The 16331-nt window shown below is 43.5% G+C and overlaps 1 protein-coding gene across 2 annotated transcripts in view; it reads left to right on the top strand.

Moving 5' to 3' along the window:
* The first annotated feature begins 4393 nt into the window (after positions 1-4393).
* The window catches only part of FIO1 (methyltransferase), a 28148-nt gene continuing 16210 nt past the window's right edge, over positions 4394-16331 (top strand). The window contains exons 1-2 of one of the 2 annotated variants that reach the window (XR_015186433.1): positions 4394-4743; positions 5085-5290. Coding sequence is in view for 1 of the 2 variants with exons in the window: in XM_086500271.1 (XP_086356397.1) it covers positions 4514-4743; positions 5085-5290 (436 nt within the window). In the remaining variant the exon portion in view is untranslated. The remainder of the gene's footprint in view (positions 4744-5084; positions 5291-16331) is intronic. The other variant, XM_086500271.1, reaches the window with a different exon arrangement.

The raw sequence follows: 16331 nt of genomic DNA, 5'->3' as shown, positions 1-16331 counted from the left end.
ATCATGGCAAAATTTGAATAGTCTAGTTGACGACGGTCCTCTGATGCAGATCCTGTGGTGGTAGAACTCACTTACTTCGGCACGCTCCAAGAGATTTTGAGGATCGATTATAGAGGATTTTTTGTCGACTTGTTTGACGTGCAATGGTTCAAGATAATCATGGAGGGTCACAACGCTACTGTGCGTAGAGGAGAGTCTGGTTTTCTTGAGGTGGATTCAACTAAGAAATGGACTGACCTAAGAGACACTTTCGTACTACCCGAGCATTGTGAACAAGTAAGTACATAAATAGTTAACATCCAATTTTAGAAGTTATGTTCTTGGAAGCTCTCAAGTAAGTTATGTGGCTCTGGCAGGTGATATTTCATCCTACAAAGTCTGCATCAAACTGGTGGTACGTCATAGAGGTAGCCCCTCGTAGTGCACGAACGTATGAAGGCTACCATGTCCCAATCACAGTGGCATCAATGGAGGAGATCGGAGAAGATGCTCAGTCAGAAGCCGCTGAGGTGGTGCCAGACGAGCATCAAGCTGCCACTCTCTATGGGGTGCATGGAGAGGATCTACAAAATGAAACGGAGGACATTTGTTTAAACGGAGAGCTCTATATAGATATAGGAAGTTATGCTGAGCTTTATGAGGATGAGAGAGATACCTCTTAAAGCCATAAATATAGTATTTGAACAATCTAGCTCCGTTTTATAATGTATATTATATTCACGTGGCTTTTTTCTCCATTTCTGTCTATATGCGTCATTGTTTTCTGCATTGCGATCTCCATTGTCATCTTCTCTATGACTCCTGCCTTCATGTCAACTATCACGTCACTTTTTCTATCATGTCTACCATAACCATTGCTTTTGTGTTGTTCCTCTTCTTTCAACTTAGCCTCATGCGCAAGCTCCTTTTGTAGTTCTTTGATTCTCCCTCCATCATTAGGGACAAAAAGCACATGTTTTTGCTTGTCTACAGCCTTGCTTTTAGGCAAAATAATAGCATGAAATGCTAATGATAAAAATTGTGATGAAGTACTTAAGAAGCTCAACACCATTACCTCAACCCATATCTCTTGATCTCTCTTCACAACATCGTTTGTATTAGAAAATGATGTGTGTGGTAATTTGCGACACATGCATAGCTTTTGATAAACTACAATAGCAGGGAAACATTGTTGTATCTATGCATAAGAGTGTGAGAGGAAGGAGACTCTAAGAGTCTAGAGAAACACAAGCGGCATGCGTGATGTGCAAGATACTTCTCTCTCCATTTTTATTTTCTCCACAAGCTATCCGCTCTTCTCCTCTAAAAACATTCCAAACTTCTGGTTTTTCCATTGCAAGCACTGTCAACAACTCCTCACTAAGAATCTCATCAATTTTTTTTGCCCATGTTAGTGTCTTGCATAATGCCACATGTATTCAAGATGTAAGCATAGCCTACAAGACCAAAGCATAGGTGATTACATATGGAGAAATGCCCTCACTTTGCATCTACTGAAAACAGCCCAGAGCTTCTTGGCCCTTTCCCTTTTTTGCATATCCTGCAATCAATGCATTCCAAGAGTTGACATTACATATAAGAAGCTCCTTAAGCACTTTATGTGCTTTCTAAAGTACACCATATTTGACATACATGTTGACCAAGGCAATGCCAAGCACAACTTATTTTTTTAGCAACCATGACTAACAATATGATTGTGAATTTTGTTTCCATGTGAGTGTCTTGCATAGTGTCACATGCCTTCAAGACAAAAGCATAGATGATTGTAGCTGGAGAGATGCCCTTGCTTCACATCTACTAAAAATAGCATAGGGCTTCCTGGCCCTGCCACATTTGACATACATGTCGAACAAGGCAATGCCAAGCATAATGTTTTTGTTTAACAGCCTCTTGAATAACAATATCAGCATCGGTTCTTTTGCCCATCTCAGCGTCTTCCAAGTTGTCACATCCCTTCAAGATGCAAGCATAGGTGATTGTATATGGAGAGATGCACTCACTTTGCATCAGCTGAAAACAGCCCAGAGCTTCTTGGCCTCACTAGGCTTGTTTAGCATATCCCACAATCATTGCATTCTTAGACTTGACATTCTCGAAAGGCATCTCCTCAAGAACTTTTTGTGCTTTCTGAAGTACATCACATATGACATACATGCCAACGAAAGTAGTGACAAGCACGATGTTTTGTTTCGATAGCCCTTGACTAACAATATCATCATGAATGATGTTGCCCATATTGGTGTTCTGCATAGTGCCACATGCCTTCAAGATGCAAGCATAAGTGATTGCATTTGGATAAATGCCCTCGCTTTGCATCCTCTAAAAACAGGCCAAAGCTTTTGGCCCTATCCATGTTTAGCATATCCCACAATTAGTGCGCTCCAAGAGACGACATTCTGGATAGAAAGCTTCTCAAGCACATTTTGTGCTTTCTCAAACACACCATATATGGCATACATGTCGATCAAGGTAATGCCAAGCATGTAGCCCCTACCTCTAACAATATTATCGTTGCCCATCTTGGAGTCTTGCATAGTGCCACATGCCTTCAAAATGCAAGCGTAGGTGATTGCATCTAGAGAGATGCCCTCACTTCTCATCCGTGTCCTTGTTGTGAATATCCCACAATCAATGTGTTCCAAGAGATGACATTCTGGACAAGAAGCTCGTCAAGCATTCTTTTGAGCTTTCTGAAGTATTTGTTGGCATGCATGTCAACAAAGGCATTTCCAAGCACGACTTCTTTTTTCAACAGCCCTTGACTAAAAATATCATTGTGAATCCCTTTTCTCGTATTAGCTTCTTACATAATGCCACATGCCTTTAAGATGAAAGCGTAAGTGATTGCATTTGGAGAGATGCTATCTCTTTGCATCTGCTGAAAATAGCCTAGGGCCAGAAGAGCTTCCTGGACCTATCCTTGTTGGGTATATCCCACAATCAATGCATTTCAAGAGACAATGTTTTGGACAAACAAGCTCCTAAAGCAAGTTTTGTGCTTTTGAAAGTACACTACATTTGGCATACATGTCAACCAAGACAATGCCAAGCATGAAACATTTTTTAAACAACCCTTGACTGACAATATCATCATGAATATTTTGGCCCATATCAGTGTCTTGCATAGTGCCACATGCCTTCAAAACGCTTCTCATCTACTGAAAACAACTGAGAGCTTCCTGGTCCAGCCCTTGTTGGGAATATCCCGCAATGAGTGAGTTCCAACATACGACATTCTGGACAGTAAGCTCCTCAAGCACTTTTCTGAGCTTTTTGAAGTATTTGGCACACATGCCAACCAAGTTTTGTGCTTTTTGAAGTACACTACATTTGGCATACATGTCGACCAAGGCAGTGCCATGACGTTCTTTTAAACCAACCCTGACTAACAATATCATCGTGAATATTTTGGCCCATATGAGCATCTTGCATAGTGCCACATGCCTTCAAGATGCAAGCATAGGTGATTGCATTTGGAGAGATGCCATTGCTTTGCATCTATTGAAAACAACCCAAAGCTTCTTGGCCCTATCCCTACTGGGCATATCCCACAATCAATGCACTCTAGGAGACATTCCGAACAAGAAGCTCTTGAAGCAAGTTTTGTGCTTTTTGAAGTACACCACATTTGGCATACATACAACCGTGTGGACTATCGTGTTCACTTTTGCTATCTGAATGCTTACTTGCTTTTAGGGGTAAGAAGAATATGAATACTCGTGAGAAAACTTCCACGAAGTACTCATGAGAGGCTTCTTCCAGCTTCTTGACGAGCTCTGCTAACACTTTGTAGAATTTCCTTTGTCTCTTTTGGGGGAGGTCGATGATGGACTACACTCACACTATCTAAGAAGCGCTCATGTTGGCTTCCAACTCTGTGCAGACCATGCCAACTTTGTGCTGACCTTCCAAATGACAGAGAAGTATAAAGATTTCGTCATAGGCTCTTAGCCCTTTTCCGTGCCGAAAAGCAGAGAAGCTGTAGGGCAGATTAGCCTCAATACTATTTGACAGCAAGTGATGGGATCCACGAGGTTGAAGTGAAGCTCGTTTCCCGTGAAGCTTGGATGCTGTTTGATTTTTCCATGTTTACTTTTTTGGTCCGTGTTTACTTTCCCCCCTGTCCGAGTTCACTTTATGAGAGAGTGGTTTCGCCTTGGGGACAAACAATCCCACGCAAGCGCGTGGTTAGGGCGTCGGGCTGCTAACCGTGTGGTCGCGGGTCTGAATCCCCCACGGGGGATCGTGGGTCAATACACTAACTTTTTTCGCAACCGTCTACCCTCCTCGAGATTCCTATAGCAAGCGTGCAACTGTCGATCCTAGCGTCGTGAAGTGTCATTAAGACCCGGTGTTAGATAGTGTCGTGGGCAGATTATACGATGAGATTCAGCAATTGGACGTCATACATGTTGACTACGTTGACCACCGTGAGGCCTCAACCCTGTTTCCAGAATCCAAATTCAGCAACACGAACTCTTCCTTGCGAACGTGACAGCAGACAGAGCTTGCCATGGCAAAGGATGGCTCAAGGAAGCGGAAGAGGGAGAAGCGGAGCATGCACCCTTTCAACAAGTATGCGGAGAATCCCCCCGATTTCAATCTCCTCGCCTCACGCTATCCTTCCTTCAAGGAGTACGTCTCCTACACTCCAAATGGCAGAGCAAAGATTGATTGGACCGACTTCAATGCCACTCGAGAGCTCACCCGAGTCCTTCTCGAACACGACTTTGGCATTCACTGGTAACTTTCTCATGCTCAATCTAATCTAAGTCTACAGAGGTCGAGATTAGAGAGGTCGTTGAGTGGGCGACTCGAGGCTGGAGACAATCATGCATGCCTACATATTCATGCACTGATGCATGCATATGAACATCCATATGCCTCTGATGAGCGGGGGCACAAAGGGGAAAAAAAGCCTTAAAAGTGTTTTGCTGGTGGTCCTCAATGGGCCACAGCACACAAGAAGGAACTGCTTGAGACTTTACCTTGATGGCTGGTCTATCAAAGTCCGATTCTCAGCTGATGCAAGATGACTGGAAACAATTATGACGACTATCAACAGCCTTTTATTGCTATTGTAGGTGGATACCAGATGGACAACTTTGCCCTACTGTTCCTAACAGGGCAAACTATATCCATTGGATACAAGACTTGCTAACAAATTTCCCGGCTCCTTGGCATGCTATTGCTGAGGATTCAATACTGGGACTTGACATTGGAACGGGAGCAAATTGTATCTATCCTCTTCTCGGTGCTGCAATACATGGTTGGCACTTCATTGGTACAGGTATTCTATTCTATTTCTAGATTGTAGTTGTGCCTTATAGAAGTTTATCTTTATTTCGAACTGAAATTATTTTAACTGACTGTGGAGATTCTAGTGAGTAAATGTGCTAAAATTTTAACTTTATAGTCTTAGTTTTGAAGAATGTTTTTGGCATTTCCATGCTTGGTGCAAGGACCTGTGCATTATGGACCCTTATTCTAACCTTTTTCATCCTTAATACTAGATTTTTTCAGATTGACTTTGGATATGCTTGCGAGGAAACTTATTAAAAAACTGAACTTCGTTAGTCTTAAATTGCAAGAATATTCTTATAGAGATCTCCTTTGTCGGGCAAAGGGCTCCTTATTCTCATGTGTATCAAGTTAATGAATGAAGTAAAGGTTAGTGAGGCTAGTAAGGTTGTTGTGCTGCAGAAAGCTCCACCCATACAATGTGCACTCCTCTCTCTCTCTCTCTATAAATAAATAAATAAATAAATATAATATAATATAATATTATATATATTTATACATACATATATATTGTACTGGTTGAAGCATAACAATAAAGAAATACCGAGAAGGGACACTAGTCTTTGGGGCCAGTACTTCTGGGTGTGAAACTCTGTCGTGCCATGTCGTCTCTCTCTCTCTCTCTCTCTCTCTCTCTCTCTCTCAGTTTTCTTCAATTGTTTGAGTTTCTCTCGCGTATGTTGCACTAGAACTTAGGCCTGGGGTGCCCAAGTCTGTTACAGTGGCACTACATAGATCCAACACTTGCACAAAGACGACACTCACTATCCACAACACCCCTCAGGTAAAGAAGAAAGAAATGCTGCAGTCATTTCGTCTTTCAAACATGCACTCAAACAATACACACATGAGAAAGCACACGTAATAGATTCATTTTAGGAACTTGAATTTAAAGTACTTCTTTATGTCACAAACGGGAGCGCATAACAATATAAAATACATTCGGATAAATAGGATTTATCACTTATTACTGAAGCCAGAGGATATATATATATATATATATATATATATATAGAGAGAGAGAGAGAGAGAGAGAGAGAGAGAGAGAGAGAGAGAGAGAGAGAGAGAGAGAGAGAGAGAGAGACAGTACTGGGGACCAGCCCATCTAGAGAGAGAGAGAGATAGAGAGAGAAGATCGACACAGTACTGGGGACCAGAAGATGGGCTGGTCCCCCCCCCCCTAATAGTATCTTCATTACCGAGGAGAAGTCTATACAAGCACTACCGAACGTATTACCACGTTCGTTCTAGAATAAGACTTGATGGTTCCCGAAAGCTGAGGCTTCCGATTCCTAGGGCAAAACCCTATTCCAAAGAACTTCCGTTCCTTATTGCTAATCCTTGAGAACCAAGGTTCTCGCCTCTGGATCTCACCTTCCAGACTCAGGGCATGACATCCCTGCAACTCTCTTTTCCAACTATGTTTCTAGAGTCCTCTTCCCACAAAACAACTCTGATTTCCTGGACACGAAGTCCTTACTTGGGAATCCCAACTTTCGGATCACAACTTGAGAGACTACCTCTCTCCGATCCGTGGATCTACTTCCCAAACTCGGTACGAAACCCTTGGGCAGATCTGGCTCTAGTTCCTCAGAGCGCTTTTCTCCTGCAGAGGCTCATGCCTTCCTCTGCTCCTACTCCCTCACGAAGAGGAAGTACACCTGCAATCAAATACTCAGAGATCATAACATGAAAATCGTCACCTTCAAAGTCTCGACGCTCGAAACGCAACTCGGTTCTCGAAAAGCAATTACTTGGAAGAGATCTCTACATAGAAAATCCTCTCTTCCAATCCTACACACATGTAAATCAGCCTCGTCTATGACGTTTATGGGCTGAAAACAGAGAAAAACAGCAGCTTGTCGCGATGGAAACACGTTCCGTAGGCACTTCTTCGCGAGGGAACTCGCGCACTGGGTCTTGGCGACATCGGGTACACTTGGGACAGTCATGGGCATCACCAGCAAACGTCTTTGCGGGTGAACTCTGCAGCAGCATCTCCTTCTTGCAAAAACTGATCCTCCCCTTTGAGTGAGGGCACGTGATGATTTTATACCTCCTAGCCACGGGCAAGAATAGCTGCTCGCGTAGAGATCGTGGCCGTTTTTTTTTTGGGGTTGCGTTGTTCTGCTAGAAAAAGAGAGAAAACGCTGGCTGATTTGTTGCCTTATTTATTAGATGGTTGCCCACTTATAAATTGGGCGGCCGGTGATTTTTAAAAATAGTCTGAATCTGCCCAAAAACTCAATAAAACCTTAAAAGTTAAAAACAATGCTTTCATAGCACTTTCCAGGCTCCCTGGATGCAATCACATACACAGTTGGGATGCAGACATAGACTTCCTGGCAGGAAAGCATCTGCTTTCCCGAAAAGCAACCCCGCTTTCTCAAAAAGCATCTGTTTTTCCTCAAAGTTTCCTTTGAACCCATCTTCATTCAAGTGCTTGCTTTTCCTTCTGCACAATTCTAACACAGTTCGGAGTTTCCTCTTGACTATGGATATCTCCTTTTCGATGCACCCGTCACTCACCTTGTGACGCATCAGGAATACCCATCACCTAGTCCTTTCCTACCGAACTTAGGGTACAATCTCCTTTGCGATGCTCTATGTCACCCATCCTATGACGCATCAAAGATGTCCGTTCCCAGATGGTCGGATACTTCTTCTTGATGCTCCCTGTCGCACATCCGATGTGACGCATCAGAAGTACTCGTTCCCAGTGGCCTTACAAATATTTCCGTTCTCAGTGCTCCCGTCATTACTTTGAACAAGGTACTAGGAATACTCTGTACTCGGATGTCTCAAGTGAGAAAAACCCTCTCACTTAAAATTCCAATAATTCATTTAGAATTATTTTTCCTTGGTGTAACCAAGCGAGAAAACCCTCTCACTTAGAAATCCAATAATTCATTTAGAATTATTTTTCTGTCAGATAAAGCCAATTTAGCAACACTTTACATAAAGTGATCCCAACAGAATATTGTCAACCTGTCAAATGTGAAATCAGTGACTTTATTCCATCGAGGTAACTTGTGACAAAGGAGCGGAGTGATTCTCCTCTTGAGTAATCCACACCGCACTAGAGTCAACCCGCTGATTCATCATTAACTCTTGGAATAAGTTGTAAAATCTGAGGAGTATGTGCCAAGTCCTCCTCCATCCACTTGGCATCCAAAGGCGGATAGTTCTTGAACTTGACTAAATACTGGAGTGTCTACTTACCTTTCACTTTTATTTCCTTTTTTCCAAGTAACTTCAGCCTGAAGTATACATCATTGATCTTCTCTTGTATCTAGAAAGGGCCATAGTATTGCATACTTAGCTTTGGAAAAAGCCGCTCGGTATTCTTTCGTTTCCGTAGGTGTGCCTTCTCAAACTGTAATAGCACCCAATTATCCTCCTTCAGTTGCAAGTCACGTCGATACATGTTTGCTGCCTTCTTATGCCGTGCTTGAGACTTCTCCAGAGCCTCCCGTACCTTGGCAAAAGCAATGTCGAGATCCTATGTATAATGATCTGCTTCAAAAATCTTATCTTTGGTGCTCAGAATAGGTGGAACCTTCTTGACACCCTCGATAATCTCAAATGGTGCCTTTTCCATAGACGTATGAACCGTGTTGTTGTAGGAAAACTCCACCAAGGGCAAATACTTCTCCCATTGAGTCTTTTGATCAAAGATGTACGACTTTAACAAGTCCAAAACCACTGATTTAGCTATTTCCGATTGCCCATTTGTCTGTGGGTGGAACGAGGACGAGAATTTTAGCCGTGTGCCAATGGTTTTCCAGATCGCCCTCCAAAACAAGCTTGTGAAGCGGGGATCTCTATTTGAAACTATAGACTCAGGCATATTGAAACCGGCCCGTAGGGCGATAAGACTTTAGCTTTCACCCAATTCTTTACTTGAAAAACTTTACTTGAACTTTACGACACAGTGGAACTTCACGAATAAACCTGTGACTGGAATCAACACTCCAGACAAACCACGGCTTGGCAGCTAGAGTGCTACCAAGCAGATAGCGACACCTTGTAGGGCCCAAAGATTGGTGCCCCTTTGGGTATTTCTTTATTCTTATTGCAAATAGACGATCCAAGTATTCATCTAGGTATATTCTTTAGTCGTATTGCGGACATGCAGACTTCACATTGTGAAGTTTTCGTCCAAGTTACGACCAGTTAATATTGTGCTAATTCTTTCTATCTTTTGTGGTGCGTATGCCCTATCAACTACCTCATTTTTGTGCTAATTTTTCCGATTTAATGCTTCTTTTAGTGCTAGGCTTCATTATGGTTGAGTCTGCCCTTGATCTCCGGAGTCATGACAGAAACTCAGCACGCTGAACTTTGTGTTGATGTATGCTCGTGTGTGTGCGTGTGGTGTGTGTTGTGTTGGGGAGCATATGTTAGTACCTAGTTCTACACCCACTATTGGGCACTGACGACTTTAGTGGGGATGTCGTGGTATTTAGTCAATACTATGCATGATGGAGCTGATGGCTATATTGTCTTGTGGGTGACTACCATGGGGCTATACCTTGCACTTTCCTTCAAGGGTGAATCTGGGCTTATCCTGGATTCATCTAGGTATATATAAGATCCAAGTACTTTCACCTAACTCTTATCAAGCTGTCCAAACCTGTTCATGGCTGTAATTACAGGTTTTTGACCCAATTTCGCCAGCATAACGGTGCAAAAAACCTCTGTAGGTCAAAAGTACACGTCAAGGACCATAGCAGCTATAATACGCGTACTTTATTTAGAATACCGGGACGTCTCGTATTGAAACGTACAATACGTCTCATAACGTCTTCTATTTTAGCATTTTTTTGTTCAAAATGTATTCTATTCTAATGTCTTTTGCTAGTTGATCAAGTGTGTTTCAAAGCTTCATGGTGCTTGTTTATGTATGCTATGATTAAACATCGAGGAGGTGCATGACACGCTTCATTTGTCCTTATTAAAGTATCATATCTAAAAAAGTTGGCGTACTTTATTTTTGATTCTCAAAAATATGTCTAGTACGCGTATTGTACTCCAAGTATTAAATGTCCTGTCCTGTCCCGTACCGTGGTTGCTATGTCAAGGACACTTTCCCTTGCGATTTGGAAGCTTTCCAGTGAGCTGCAAGTCAAATTTCAGCGTGCTGTAATTTTTTGTTTTATCACTTCGAGGTGTCCAAAGTCCTGTTTAAGCATCCCAAGGCTTTCCCGAGGCTCCCCTCGCAATGTCCTCTAGGTTAGGTGTGAAACCCTAGCTGGCTGTAATTTTCTGTTTTGGGCGAAGTGAACACGTCCACGCGTGTCTCAGGTGCTCCTGCATGCATTGGGACAGTCCCCCTTTGAAAAACAAGTTTTCATGTGAGAAAACTCTCCGCTTTTGCAATCCTTCGCGATGGAACTGTGCGCACCTATGGGGGATTAGCAATTAGCTAATCCGATTCCTGTACAGAAGGCTCTTGCCTTGGCAAACACGCATAAAACCCCTAGAATTGTACATGGTCATCTGAGAAGCCCAACTAGAGGGGCATTACCGTGTTTGCAAAGGGGAGAGAGATGTACGAGAGCAAATCTTTGCGCTACTTGAGATAAGGGAGAAGGTAAGCTTTCCATTAAAGTTGTGATCACCTTCACCCAACTACTGACACACATTGTAGGCTCATGATAATGAATTGCGAAAATCAGCCTCCTCTCTCAAATTGGGCGCCCCTCTTGGGATGAGCCTGGCAAGTGTACCGAGAGCCGCCATGTGCCCAGTTTGTGTCTTTTGAGTTAATTCCTAGTACCCACCAACTTATGAAGTGTAGCGAGGGGCCTAAATGACTTTGAAATGAGCCTAGACACCATTTTGTTCCTCGGATTTCAGTGCCGACTGACCCGACTATCTTGTGGCGACCTGGCCGTCCCGACTGTGGGTGAAGCTTTTGGCCGTCGGACATTTCACAGTGGCCACACAATGTCCGGCCATTTGTGACTTCAAAAAGAGGGTCCCAAAATACAAATAAAAATCAAGAGAAAGAAACCAACAACTAAGGTTAGTGGTTGCCACAGCCTCGTGACATACCCTCCTCTTGAAATCGCAAACGCACCCTTTTATCATCACATGTATCCGCAAGAAAAGTCATGAATTTTGTGAGCCTGTTTGCAGGACTTGCATGTTCGGACAAGTCCATTAGATTAGGTTTTCGAGTTTTGGAACCCTCTTGCATAAATAAATTGTACACGCGTTTTGACAGATGTCAGTACACTACGGGGGGCATGACGTGCATATAGTTTTAGGTTAGAGGAATCCAATGAGCCATTCCCCGCGCAATCGGATTTCCGGGTGGGCAGTTGTGCGATAGTTTCACCCAGAAAGTGAGCTCTCATCAAACTTATATATAAATCATTTTATGATTTTATTTATAAGAATTTGACAGAGGTTTTGCCTACCTCAACCTAAAGGAGTTTATAACCTGCAATTTCAGCGAGGCCATGGATGATCTTTCCGTGGTTTCTTGCCCTTTGTCACGTGACACATCCAACCCTATGTGTCCGTGGACAAGCTACAGCATGATCAGGGTTCAATTCAGTCAAGTCAGTCTAGATTAGAAGTGATCTGGCACTTTGTGAGCCTATTCGTAGACCGTGCATGCCCAGTCAATTAGCATAGATGCATATCCTCTGGTTGCACACAGCATGATCATCAGTATTCCCTTCAGAATCCATTAGAATCAGTTAGGGGAGTTTTCCAGTGCATTTAGCCTATTTTCCCTATTTTTGATATTTTTCACTTATTATTTTTAAGTGACTTTCCAACAAAAGTAGGTAGGGCAATTTTGCTAAGTTAATATATAAGCAAACCCAAGATAGCACTTTCTGGCAGAAGAGGCAGCAGGAGCACATGCTCAACAAGCACCTTCTCAGCATAACCCCAACAGTACCCTTGGCGTTTTTGGTTCCCCCATCCTCGCCACACATCAGCCCCAGCGTTTTTCAGTTTGCATCTTTGCCATCGTCACCAGATTGCATAGCGTTTTTGCATACCATCAGCAGTACCAGATCCCCTGGCGTTTTCAGCCATGATCGCCAGCAGCAGACCCAGAACAGCCTAGCGTTTTTACTAACGCTCAATAGGCAGATCAGCATTTTTGGTTTTCAGCCATTGCCGCGTCAGATGGTCAGCGTTTTCAGCCCTATTGGACAGCAGCAGAATCAGCCCTAATTGGTTGCAGAAGAACCCCCATTTTCAGCCATAAAAACGCAGCCAAAACAGTCAATTTCAGTCACCGAAACAGTCCTGAAATTCAGCAGTTAGAAGACCACAAATTTCAGCCCTAAAGTCGTCGTCATCGTCATCTGCATAGTCCCAAGTTGCATCAGTCCATTGCATCCGCATTGTACCACTCTCGCCGACGAGAGGGGGGCCTTCGGAGGAGGGTTTTACAACATCTCTGGTGTCGTATCTCTCTTCTCTCTCTATCTCTCAGTCTCATACACTTGCACGCACAGCGTCCATTCACTTTGTTGTGATCATAGCACTTTCCATTAAGAATGAAAGGCTCTCCCTTTTATAAGAACTAAAAGGAACCTTGAGCACAATTCGGAGCACTCATCTTGAGCAAAGCGCAAACATTCATTCCATTGCACCTAACATTGGTATCAGAGCTTTGGCAGTGTTCTGTATCACTCAAGGAAAGAACCACAAGAATTTTTTTGCTTGTTGAGGTCGCACGAACCCAAGTTCGCTTGGACGTGGCGATTCCTAATCGTGTTTTGTTGAAGAGTGACAGGAATCCCAAGACAGAAGGGCTTGTCTAGCCTCCCCTTGTGTCTCTTTTCACTCATTGAGAGCGGACCGTGCAATAGCGGCCGGCCAATCGACGTGAGGTGGGAAAAAGCAACCTTGGTGTGAGTGCAAGGCCGCCAAGGGGTGCGCCCACGGAAAGGAGTAGAACTCGGGGGAAGAGAAGATCCTTCTCAAACGTGGTTTGCAAGCGAAAGAAAACCTCAAGAACCTCAAGAACCTTAAGAACCTCAAGACCCTCAAGAACCCAAGAACCCAAGTTCCTCGTGAACTTACGAACCCAAGACCACAAGAACCCACAAGAACCCAAGACTTCAGTGGATGGTCATCACTCGAAGCGGAATGGATACTTTGCTTGGAGGTGATGAGCATGAGAGAGGCGAAGAAGAATTTTCCCCACCATGAGGTTTTTCCGACCCTCCCCTTTTCACATCTACGACAAGGATCGCACTAACTCCTATGGAGGAGTTGAAGCAGTTGTTTATGGAAAGGAAGTTAGAACGCGAAGAAATAAAATCAGAAAGAGAAGCAGAAAGAAAGGCCTACGAAGAACAAAGGGCAGCCATAGATCGTGAATACAAAGAAGGAATGGCCGCCATAGAGCGTAAGTACGACTTGGAAGCCAAAGCAATACAAGAACAGAACGACCAACAAAACAAAGAGTTTTGGCGACTCTATTCTCAAGTTCAGGCACAGATGCAAGAGATTTGGGGAAAGGAGACTCTCTCGGTCTCTTCTTCTCCCAAGCATGATACATAGGATTTACATGATTGTGAAAAGCATGATGATTTGATTGACAATGATCAGCATGATGATTTGAATGACAATGACAAGCATGATGATTTGCATGATCAAGATGCGATTTCTCACAATCATGATGAGTTGCATGAAGAAGATGTGATTGTTCACCAGGATGATGTGTCAGTGGAGGCTAACCTCGTTGTAGATTTGATCAATCACGAAGGATCGACCTTGGCTCTCGAGCCTAGGTCCAAAGAACCCTTACAGGGAGTATTATGTGTTCGCATGATTGATACGCACGCATTGTTCGAATGTTTCATTCGTGATCGTTTGCTGTATTTTAGTCAGTATCGTTATGTGATCCCTTTTCCTATGCATGACATATTGTATGTTGAACAGGTTTCTCTCATGGATGAGCACGAATGCATGCGGATTTTTCATGAAAAGCTGAAAGGTATGTATGTAAGGAAGTCACATTCCATGTCTCTTCCTTTGCATGACACAATTCCCGAACGAGCACATGAAAGTATGAGCACCAAGCATGGGCATTTCCGCTGTGAATTGCCGCAGTTGATTGCTCTAGATCATAAGAGAGAGATTCGATCTCATTGTTTGCATGTGTCTGATGAACGGGTTGTCACTCCGTCTCTATGTTCATCTACAGTGCATACACAGTTTTAGCGAAGACAAGATTTTTTCCACTCACTTTACATGGAATAGGTATGTTCATGGTTTTGTGTTGGAAGTGGTTTCAGGAATTTTCAAACATGGAGATTCTTGAAGAAGAAGGAAGCATGACTCTCAACAAAGATGAAGCATTGAAGGAGACACAAAAGACTTTGTCGCTTTTGGCGCGGCCCAAAGAAGCAAGCGTTGTAGACCTTTATGAAGTTCAAGTACCGCACGACCCACACATCAGAGTGGGCCGGCAAAGAGTCCCTTCCAGGATTCTGGATGATATTGGCAATCTTCCTCGACGCCATACAATTCGGTATCAGTACCTCACTTTGAAAAGGAGGGGATGTCACGTGACACATCCAACCCTATGTGTCCGTGGATAAGCTACAGCATGATCAGGGTTCAGTTCAGTCAAGTCAGTCTAGATTAGAAGTGATCTGGCACTTTATGAGTCTATTCGTAGACCGTACATGCCCAGTCACTTAGTATAGATGCATATCCTCTGGTTGCACACAGCATGATCATCAGTATTCCCTTCAGAATCCATTAGAATCAGTTAGGGGAGTTTTCCAGTGCATTTAGCCTATTTTTCCTATTTTTGACAATTTTCACTATTTTTAAGTGACTTTCCAACAAAAGTAGGTAGGGCAATTTTGCTAAGTTAATATATAAGCAAACCCAAGTTAGCACTTTCTGGCAGAAGAGGCAGCAAGAGCACATGCTCAACAGGCACCTTCTCAGCATAACCCCAGCAGTACCCTTGACGTTTTTGGTTCCCCCATCCTCGCCACACATCAGCCGCAGCGTTTTTCCGCTTGCATCTTCGCCATCGTCACCAGATTGCATAGCGTTTTTGCATACCATCAACAGTACCAGATCCCCTGGCGTTTTCAGCCATGATCGCCAGCAGCAGACCCAGAACAGCCTAGCGTTTTTACTAACGCTCAGCAGGCAGATCAGGGTTTTTGGTTTTCAGCCATTGCCGCGTCAGATGGTCAGCGTTTTCAGCCCTATTGGACAGCAGCAGAATCAGCCCTAATTGGTTGCAGAAGAACCCCCATTTTCAGCCATAAAAACGCAGCCAAAACAGTCAATTTCAGCAACCGAAACAGTCCTGAAATTCAGCAGTTAGAAGACCACAGATTTCAGCCCTAAAGTCGTCGTCGTCATCACCGTCGTCGTCATCGGCATAGTCCCAAGTTGCATCAGTCCATTGCATCCGCATTGTACCACTTTGTGCAATCATAAGTAGACCACTCTCGCCGACGAGAGGGGGGTCTTCGGAGGAGGGTTTTACGTCGTCTCTGGTGTCGTATCTCTCTTCTCTCTCTATCTCTGAGTCTCATACACTTGCACGCACAGCGTCCATTCACTTTGTTGTGATCATAGCACTTTCCATTAAGAATGGAAGGCTCTCCCTTCCATAAGAACTAAAAGGAACCTTGAGCACAGTTCGAAGCACTCATCTTGAGCAAAGCGCAAACATTCATTCCGTTGCACCTAACACCCTTTCTGTCCTCATCACTCGAGTCGGAAGAAGATGAGCTGTCCGAGCTATCAAAAGAAGATGAGGACGAAATAGGAAATCCTTCGAAGCGTACACGCTTCTTTTGTTTTCTGGTGTTTTCAAAAGAGGATTTTTGGCCCAAGTAACCGGGGAAATCAATTCCCTTGTTACCTTTCTTCAGTTGCTTTTCTTTTGACCCCAATTGGTTGACTCATTTTTCAACAACATTCTGGAGTTCATTTTCAATAAACATCCATGGAACTGGAGGTTGCTTGAGGGCTGACCTTATTGGGCAATCGATGGCTTTTTGCCAATGAGTGCG

The sequence above is a fragment of the Adiantum capillus-veneris genome, chromosome 25, assembly GCF_014529385.1.
Source record: "Adiantum capillus-veneris isolate H3 chromosome 25, ASM1452938v2, whole genome shotgun sequence".
In the NCBI taxonomy this organism is placed as follows: domain Eukaryota; kingdom Viridiplantae; phylum Streptophyta; class Polypodiopsida; order Polypodiales; family Pteridaceae; genus Adiantum; species Adiantum capillus-veneris.
Note: the sequence above shows the minus strand (reverse complement) of the source record. Positions and strands in the feature narration are given on the sequence as shown.